Source organism: Eptatretus burgeri, chromosome 3, assembly GCF_056783735.1.
Source record: "Eptatretus burgeri isolate ZD-2024b chromosome 3, Ebu_testis_v1, whole genome shotgun sequence".
NCBI lineage: Eukaryota > Metazoa > Chordata > Myxini > Myxiniformes > Myxinidae > Eptatretus > Eptatretus burgeri.
Genome location: NC_140963.1, coordinates 129,875,095 through 129,885,094, shown reverse-complemented (window position 1 = coordinate 129,885,094; position 10,000 = coordinate 129,875,095). Strand labels below are relative to the sequence as shown.

The window sequence follows — 10,000 nt, the reverse complement described above, 5'->3', positions numbered from 1 at the left end:
TTGAAGGTCAAGGTCAAAGGTCAAGGTCACTGTCACAAATCAGGGGAATCGACGAAACCCTTATTTTTTGAGTAATTTTGATCGGATCGTCTTCAAACTTCATGGGAATATAGTTCATGGTCTGGCGTTCAGCTGATTAATTTTTGGTAGCGATTGGCCTTGACCTTCATGGTTTGCACCTGAGGTCAAACATATTTGACCCCAAGGTCAAATTTTCAAGTTTTAGGAACCATATCGTGTAGTACCTCAAATTGAACACCTCAATGAGTGCTTTCTCGATATGTCAAGCTTGAGACATTATGACGTCATTTGATGACGTTATGAGGCAAACGCATATTTTTCATGGTTACTCTGTAGAACGATTCTCATCGGAATCTCTCGTAGGCAGATTTTCCTCAAGGAGTCGCTCCTGGTGGATAGCAGCTCTGTTCACCTCAGTGTGACCTTGAAGAAGTCACACGTGGTCACCTTTTGGCAAGATACGGGTCACCCTGCGGGTGACAGTTTTTTTTTTGTCGTTTTTTTTTTTTTCGATTTTTTTTGACCACTTTAAAGGGCTGTTGCTATGCCGTTGCAAGGGCCCGGGGTCCCATATTCGAAAGCACACGATTCCCAGAAATATTGGTCCAACCTTCCAAATTTCATTGGAATCGGTTGAGTGGTTTAGCCCCGAGGCTTGACCAAAGTTTCGCAGACAGACAGACAGATGGAAATGTCCAGAATAAGGGTGCTCTGGAGTGAGCAGCCGACAAAAGAAATACAAACAAGGGTGTCTGTTCATGTCAAAACCACCACAGAATAATACATGTATGCAAAAAGTAAGTGCAAATACTTTACACTTTTACAAACAGATTCCATCATGAAAAGAAACTCAAAACCTCATCAGTGTACCACTGATCACCCACAATATCCAGGCTCAAAAGAGAAGCCTGCTCCATTTTTACTCGTGCCGAAACCATACCTTTAAAGCACAAAAGCACATTTGCATTTTCCCCCTTCAATTTTGCTTTCCTGGTTTTATAAATTGCCAGTTTAGCAATGCCCAACAGAAAAGACAAAAACGAGAGGACTGGTTTACTTTTATAATTCCCCCCGATTCCATAAATAAAGACTGGAAAGGAAAAAACAAAATTAAATTTATAGAAAAGCTGTTGAAGGAAGAGAAAGAGGGGTACCAATCTCTTCCATTCAATGAAAACATGGGTAACATTTTCAATCAAATCACAAAAAGGACAAGAAATTGGAACAGAAGAATTAAAGTTATGGAGTAATGTCTGTGTGACCAGGGCTTGATGCGCTTGTCTCCAATTCAGGTCTCCAGTTCGCCCAAGAGTTGGAGAACTATACATTTTGTTCCACACTGGAGTTTAAAAAAGCTCCAGCAGGTAAGGTCTCATTCCACCGATTTTTCAACAGTTTTGTAAAACCAGGTGTACATGCTTCCAGACATATGTTGTAGATAACCGTTTTCCCCATGACGTGAAACACACCAATTTCCTCTAAGTTTGAGGAGAACACACCCTCTTGTTTTTTGAGGCAATTTGAAGTTCAGGGAAATAGAGACGTGAGTCTACCACTTCATCCACCCCAGTCCACCGATGTTTAGTCCATGAAAGGTTTGAATTACTGCTTTCAAGACATTTTCCACAATACGAGCAGAACGAACACCAGTTTTTAATGAAAGTGAGCTTACAGGTAGCCAGGCATTCAAGGATGGATGCAACAGGTCTCGCACTCTGTTCATTCCAACACTGGTGAAACAATGCATAAACGACCTGGAGGTTGAAATTCTAGAGAATAAAGGATTCCGAACTAATGGCTCATGTACAAACTTTTGGGCATCACATGATACCTCTAAACGTTGCACTCCGAGGACTTGCCAAGCATTAAAAAGGCTCTGATGAAAACTGGGGAGCTGAGACATGTCAACGTGTTGCAGGTTGATGAGGAAAAGTTCACGGTCATATTTCAGACCTTCCACTTTCTGCAAACAGGTGTTTGTGAGAGGTCGCGAAGGAACACACTCACTGTACAGTAGGTGCTTGATCGTGGAAATTCGGAATGCCATTATCCGGCTTGGGATATGCATCAGATTTTGACCACCCGCATTTCGGGGTCTGCAGACCACGTCTGGGCCCAGCCAATGGTGGCCACCCCAGAAAAAAATCAGTCAGAACCCTCTGAATGCCTGTGACCAAGTATCTCGGAGGTTCAAGTGGGATAACTCTATGCCAAATAAATGGAACCACCAGGTTGTTTATGATTGATACCCGTGTCTTAAGCGAGAGAAGTTAGTACAATCTTCTCCATCTTGCCAGTTTCAATTTAATTTTTCCAGGAAGTTCTCCCAATTTTTTTGTTCATACGCTTCAATTCCTGGAAATAAGCCTAAATATTTAAACCCCTTACTTCTCCATTGTATTCCTCCTGGTAAAACATGCAGGGACGAGGAAGGCGATCTGGGGTCCACCCAGAAAGCTACACTTTTTTTACAATTTACCCTTGCAGTAGAAGCAAGCTCAAACTGGGTAAGGCAATGAGAGACCTCAGAAACATCTTTTTGATTTGCAATAGCAACACAAATATCATCAGCATAAGCTGAAACGACGACTTTGGAGTTTTGTGAAAGAGAGACTCCTAACACTGAGTTCCGAAGTAAAACTAATAAAGGTTCAACGGATAGATTGTAGAGCATGCCTGATAGCGCACAGCCCTGACAGATGCCTCGCTGGAAGGGGAAAGGGTAACAAAGACTATTATTAACCTTCAGCAGACAAGATGCATTTTTGAACAATAACTTAACATAAGCAAAAAATTTTTCCCCAAACCCTGTTCTCCTTAATACATCAAACAAAAAAGAATGGTTAACACTGTCAAAAGCTTTTTCTTGATCTAAAAGTAATAAACCAAAACCAGGAGATGCAGTTCGACCGAGACTGATCAAGTCTCTCACCAAAAAAATATTATCGCATATGGAACGTTCTGGAACACAGTATGATTGATCAGTGTCAATCAAGAAGGAGATGACTTCCTTTAGACGGGTTGCAAGTGCTTTTGATAATATTTTATAGTCCGTGTTGAGGAGTGACACAGGCCGGCAATTTGCGGTCTCATGTAGATTTCCTTTCTTCAGAAGGAGACACAGAACTGCCCTCCGGCAGCTCAATGGCAATTCACCTTGTTCAACACTCTCCTGAAAGACCTCAAGAAGAGTAGGGCCGAGAATGTCCCAGAAAGCCTTATAAAATTCAGCCGGAAGGCCGTCTAGTCCAGGGGCTTTCCCACCCTTGCTATCCTTGAGCGCAGCAGTAAGTTCTCCAAGAGAAATGCCAGGCTCAAGCAATTGTTGTTGGTCTTCAGACAGAGAAGGGAGCTGTTCAAGCATCGCATTCCTGTTCTCCTCATTCACAGCTCTTTTTGCAAAGAGTTCAGAAAAATAGTCTTGAAGTTCATGCTTGATATCACTCTGGGAGGTCAACAAATCACCACCAGAAGAGTGCAAAGCATGGATTTGTTGAGAGGTCTTGATCGTTTTTTCCAAGTTGAAGAACCCTTTGTTTGGTGTGTCAAGTTGGATTTTTTCGTTCCGCAGTCGGACGAAAGCACCGGCCACCTGCTCTTTCACCATTTCAGCCAGAAGGGTCCTTTTCTCCGACAACTTACTGCTGGAAATTCACGCTGGACAAGCCAGCTTTCTGCTCACAGATAAGTATATCGTTTTTTAAAGCAGATATCACACCAAAAGCGTTGTATGTGCTGTAAGAGCAGTATTGTTGGCAAAAACATTTGATTTGGGACTTTGTGCAGTCCCACCATTGTCTTAAGTTGAAATATGAACCCTTTTGTGACTTGCATTTTTCCCAAACCATTTTGAAAGCTTCTATAAAATGTGCACTTTGTAAAAGTTTCAAATTAAAAGTCCAATATGCACTTCCACAGACATGATGAGGAAAGCCACACACCACAACAATCATGTGATGATCGGAAAAACCAGACGGCCTTATATAAGAGTTCTTAACAATGTTTACCATTTCATGATTAACATAAAATCTGTCGAGGCGAGCCATCGTCAAAACATTTCTTGATGCACAAACTCATGTATACTGATGGATATTACGGTTATGTACCCGCCACACATCCACCAGTTTAAACTTACTGACGAGCTGTGCCAAAGGCCTTGCACTGGGTGGATGAGGGTCACAAGTGTTCTGATCAAGTTGTGGGTCGAGGGTGCAGTTGTAGTCACCCCCCAGACACAACAACATGGTTAAGTCAATGGTGCTGACAAACTCTGCCAACTTGTACAGAAAGGCACCTCTTTCAGAGTTAGCACGAGGACAGTAAACATTAGTCATGCAAATCTTTAGGTTACTACTGATAAGTTGCACAGACAGTAAGTAACCTTTACAAATTTCCTTACAAGTTATCTCCGAAGGCTGAAGTCGAGGATGCAACACTATTGCCACACCAGCCTTGACCTCAACAAGCGCACTCGAGAAAAAAAAGACAACCTTTAAAGATTTTACACCACTCATCCTCAGCAGACTGATTTGCATGCATCTCCTGTAGCATTAGCACATAATTTTTTTCATTTTGGAAGAGCTGAAACACCTGGAGGCGACGCACACAACTGCGGCCTCCATTGATGTTCAGAGATGCTACTTTTATCTCCATTCTGTTCGTTATTCTTGAAGCTCTTTAGCAGCCTGAGTAACACATTTCCTTAACCTTTCCAACTGAGGCTCTGACATGTTAGCCTGAGAAGGTTCACGAATCATACTCCTTGCAGTTTTAATGAAATCGTGTAAATTCGGGAAGTAATCTTTGATTTTTACGTTTCTTTTCCTGAATGTATCATCCAGGAATTTAAACACATTTTCTTGAGACACTAAGGTTGTGTCGTTTCCCCCTTCATCCTCTCGAGAGCTTAAAGCACTAAAATGTGGGGTGGAAGAGGTTTCATCTGAATCAAGTGCTTCATCTATAACCTCGCCAATTACTTGTGGAACATTTACTTTTGGCTCAACAGAAAGTTTTGCTCTGTTTACGGACCCCTCCGAATTTGCCTTGTCCATGTCCTTCCCCTCTACAACCCTTACATCATCTGTGAGGGAGAGGTTGACATTTAACTCAGGGATTTTCCCCTTTATCTATTTCTCCATCACTGTCAGACATAGCTGTTAACTCGTCTGAACAAGTTTGGCTAACAGGACAAACGCTTAAAGCATCCTGAGATACCTCACTGTTGTCCGTGTCCCGCTCGGAGTCGGCCAGTGGAGCAAGCGAAGTTTCCACATCCGCACACGACTCCGGTACCACCAAGGGGTTTCCAATGCGAGACGTGCCTTGGGCTCCACCGAGCCTGACACGATCTGGACCTTATTCTGCTCCTTCGCATCAAAGGCATCAACATTTGACCGTTTTTGGCCTTTTTTCCTGGTATCTGTAACAGATACCTCCATATCGTCCACACTGTCCTGTACAGCGGATGGTAAAGGAGAGGAAGCAACCACTTTCACTTCCTCGTTTGGTGGGGGTCGATTATTTACGTCACGATTACACCCCCTCTCTCCAGCGCCGGTCGGGGTGGACGAGTCCGATTCGTCGAACACCTCAGCCGGTGGGGGGGGGGGGGCGAGGCTCGGCTCCCGATTAACCTTCTCCCCATTTAGTTTGTGGTAAGGAAGACTCGTTCCTCACCGAACCTTCACTTTCATGCGGTGTAACCGCATTGGGACAAACACTCTTCACGTGCCCGTAAGCTCCACACCCAAAACACGTCATGACCTCTGAGGAGGGAAACATTTTATATTCAAACCCGTCGATTTTTACACCGAGTACAACATTCAGTGTTTTTCCATTTTCAGGTAGTATCATATAAACCACTCTTTTAAAGGACATGACGTGTTTAAACTTATCACTAACATGACGCATCGGCACCATTGAGATCCTCGACACAACCTTACAGAACTTGTTTAACTGGTTACACAAGTCCTGGTTCCTTATAAATGGTGGGATATTAATATGGAAGAGGCAAAGCCAAGAAGCGAACGGAGAATTCTTCTTACATTCGCTTCTGAAATACTGTATATCAAATTAAACAGTCTTTTTGCGATGAAAAAATAAATATTACCTCAACATTACCTTCACAACAACAACTACACCGCCGAGAACAGGATCTCATCAAAAAAATAAATATTACCTCAACATTATACCTCAACATTACCTTCACAACAACAACTACACCGCCGAGAACAGGATCTCATCAAAAAAATAAATATTACCTCAACATTATACCTCAACATTACCTTCACAACAACAACTACACCGCTTAGAACAGGATCTCATCTGCAAAAATAAATATTACCTCAACATTACCTTCACAACAACAACTACACCGCCGAGAACAGGATCTCATCAAAAAAATAAATATTACCTCAACATTATACCTCAACATTACCTTCACAACAACAACTACACCGCTTAGAACAGGATCTCATCTGCAAAAATAAATATTACCTCAACATTACCTTCACAACAACAACTACACCGCCGAGAACAGGATCTCATCAAAAAATAAATATTACCTCAACATTATACCTCAACATTACCTTCACAACAACAACTACACCGCCGAGAACAGGATCTCATCAAAAAAATAAATATTACCTCAACATTATACCTCAACATTACCTTCACAACAACAACTACACCGCTTAGAACAGGATCTCATCAAAAAAATAAATATTACCTCAACATTACCTTCACAACAACAACTACACCACCGAGAACAGGATCTCATCTGAAAAAATAAATATTACCTCAACATTACCTTCACAACAAATACACCACCGAGAACAGGATCTCATCTGAAAAAATTAATATTACCTCAACATTATACCTCAACATTACCTTCACAACAACAACTACACCGCTTAGAACAGGATCTCATCTGCAAAAATAAATATTACCTCAACATTACCTTCACAACAACAACTACACCACCGAGAACAGGATCTCATCTGAAAAAATAAATATTACCTCAACATTACCTTCACAACAAAGACACCACCGAGAACAGGATCTCATCTGAAAAAATTAATATTACCTCAACATTATACCTCAACATTACCTTCACAACAACAACTACACCGCTTAGAACAGGATCTCATCTGCAAAAATAAATATTACCTCAACATTACCTTCACAACAACAACTACACCACCGAGAACAGGATCTCATCTGAAAAAATAAATATTACCTCAACATTACCTTCACAACAAATACACCACCGAGAACAGGATCTCATCTGAAAAAATTAATATTACCTCAACATTATACCTCAACATTACCTTCACAACAATGACACCACCGAGAACAAGATCTCATCTGAAAAAATAAATATTACCTCAACATTATACCTCAACATTACCTTCACAACAAATACACCACCAAGAACAGGATCGCATCTGAAAAAATAAACATTACCTCAACATTATACCTCAACATTACCTTCACAACGACAACTACACCGCCCAGAACAGGATCTCATCTAAAAAAATTAATATTACCTCAACATTACCTTCACAACGACAACTACACCGTCCAGAACAGGATCTCATCTGAAAAAGAAAATCCTCAACATTAACTTCACAACGACATCTACACCACCTAGAACAGGATCTCATCTGAAAAAAAAACTCCTCAACATTACCTTCACAACGACAACTACACCGCCTAGAACAGGATGTCATCTGTAAAAATTAATATTACCTCAACATTATACCTCAACATTACCTTCACAACAACAACTACACCGCTTAGAACAGGATCTCATCTGTAAAAATTAATATTACCTCAACATTATACTTCAACATTACCTTCACAACAACAACTACACCACTTAGAACAGGATCTCATCTGTAAAAATTAATATTACCTCAACATTATAACTCAACATTACCTTCACAACAACTACACCACCTCGAACAGGATCTCATCTGAAAAAAAAAGTCCTCAACATTACCTTCACAACGACAAGAACACCGCCTAGAACAGGATGTCATCTGTAAAAATTAATATTACCTCAACACCTTCACAACGACAACTACACCGCCTCGAACAGGATCTCATCTGAAAAAAAAAAGTCATCAACATTACCTTCACAACGACAATTACACCGCCTAGTATAGGATTTCATCTTAAAAAATTAATATTACCTCAACACCTTCACAACGACAACTACACCGCCTCGAACAGGATCTCATCTGAAAAAAAAAGTCATCAACATTACCTTCACAACGACAATTACACCGCCTAGTATAGGATTTCATCTTAAAAAATTAATATTACCTCAACATTATACCTCAACATTACCTTCACAACGACAACTACACCGCCTAGAACAGGATGTCATATGTAAAAATTAATATTACCCCAACATTATACCTCAACATTACCTTCACAACGACAATTACATCGCCTAGTAGAGGATTTCATCTTAAAAAATTAATATTACCTCAACATTATACCTCAACATTACCTTCACAACGACAACTACACTGCCCAGAACAGGATCTCATCTAAAATAATAAATACGAGAAGCGAACGTAGTATTCTTCTTACATTCGCTTCTGACTTTACCTATAACTAGTTCACAACTGTATACGCAATTTCCGGTTACTTCGGCCTGGATTCGGGATCAGCGATCAAATCATGTAAATCATGATTAAAAATTATTTTTTAATGATGTGGGAGATATCTTTATTAAAATCAGTGGAGGAAATATACACCATGTCTGATATTTGGGTCTTTCATGTCTCCGACGATGCCTTTATCTCCCAGCATGCATCATTCCCCATGACAAAAACCGGAAACAAAAAAAAACCCAGAAGCAAAAAAAAATGGAAGCAAAAGGGTCATAGCCAACGACATGGATTCCAAATTGCCAGGGGTATTGTGTTGTTGTTGTTGTTGTTTCCTATTCTCTCATGTGCACGCGTTAAGTATGAAGCTTACTGCGTTCGCTATTAATGTTAACTTTAACTGTTGGGACCCACAGAGAGGTAAGTGTTCGGTTCGATGAACAGGCCATGCTCAATCACCGTGGCGACCATGTGTTCCTCCGACACAAACACCACAAACTTCTTATTCATGCGAGAAGCAGCATGAATATTATGGAAACCGACGATGTTACCAATGGTGGAAAGCACATCGTTAAGTTCCACCTCACTGGGAGGGAAGCAAAAAACAACGTGTTTACGAGTTTGTGACTCGAACGTCTCGACACGGAAACGTTCACCCGCCATTCTAACTCAAGAAAACAAGTCAGTAAACTTTGTCGAGAGAAATAAGGCGTTTTCAAAAAAACCAAGAAATCAACGATTGAAGTTCAGAATTAACAAAGAACACGGTCGCAGTGAACGAGAAAACCTCCCCCGGCAGCCATGCCAGGCTTTCGGCCTACGATTTTCTCGACACGAGATAATTTTCTTCTTCTTTCTTCTTCTTCTTTCTTCTTCTTCTTTCTTCTTCTTCTTCTTCTTCTTCTTCTTCTTCTTCTTCTTCTTCTTCTTCTTCTTCTTCTTCTTCTTCTTCTTCTTCTTCTTCTTCTTCTTCTTCTTCTTCTTCTTCTTCTCTTCTTCTTCTTCTTCTCTCTTCTTCTTCTTCTTCTTCTTCTTCTTCTTATTCTTCTTCTTCTTCTTTTTTTTTTTTTTTTTCTTTTTCTTCTTCTTCTTCTTCTTCTTCTTCTTCATCTCTTCTTCTCATCTTCTCTTCTTCTTCTCTCATCTTCTCTCTCTCTCTCTTCTCTCTCTCATCTCTCTTCTCCTCATCTCTCTCTCATCTCTCTCTTCCCATCTCTCTCTCTCATCTCTCTTCTCATCTCTCCTCTTCCTCTCTCTCATCTCTCTCTCTCTCATCTCTCTCTCATCTCTCTCTCATCTCTCTCTCATCTCTCTCTCTCTCTTCTCATCTCTCTCTCTCCCCATCTCTCTCTCTC

At 40.8% G+C, this 10,000-nt stretch overlaps 1 protein-coding gene and 1 long non-coding RNA gene across 7 annotated transcripts in view; one reads left to right on the top strand and one right to left on the bottom strand.

Moving 5' to 3' along the window:
- The window catches only part of LOC147030967 (uncharacterized), a 41,493-nt gene extending 36,124 nt beyond the window's left edge, over positions 1-5,369 (bottom strand). Inside the window, exon 1 of the long non-coding RNA XR_015056602.1 lies at positions 5,239-5,369. This is a non-coding gene — a long non-coding RNA (uncharacterized LOC147030967). The remainder of the gene's footprint in view (positions 1-5,238) is intronic.
- Positions 1-10,000, top strand: part of ACMSD (aminocarboxymuconate semialdehyde decarboxylase) — an 85,017-nt gene that overhangs the window by 35,672 nt on the left and 39,345 nt on the right. For 4 of the 6 annotated variants that reach the window (XR_015056601.1, XM_085875584.1, XM_085875588.1 and 1 more), the window contains exon 7: positions 1,314-1,385. The exons of the other annotated variants lie outside the window; for them this stretch is intronic. Coding sequence is in view for 3 of the 4 variants with exons in the window: in XM_085875584.1 (XP_085731710.1) it covers positions 1,314-1,385 (72 nt within the window). In the remaining variant the exon portion in view is untranslated. The remainder of the gene's footprint in view (positions 1-1,313; positions 1,386-10,000) is intronic. 6 annotated transcript variants of the gene reach the window in all.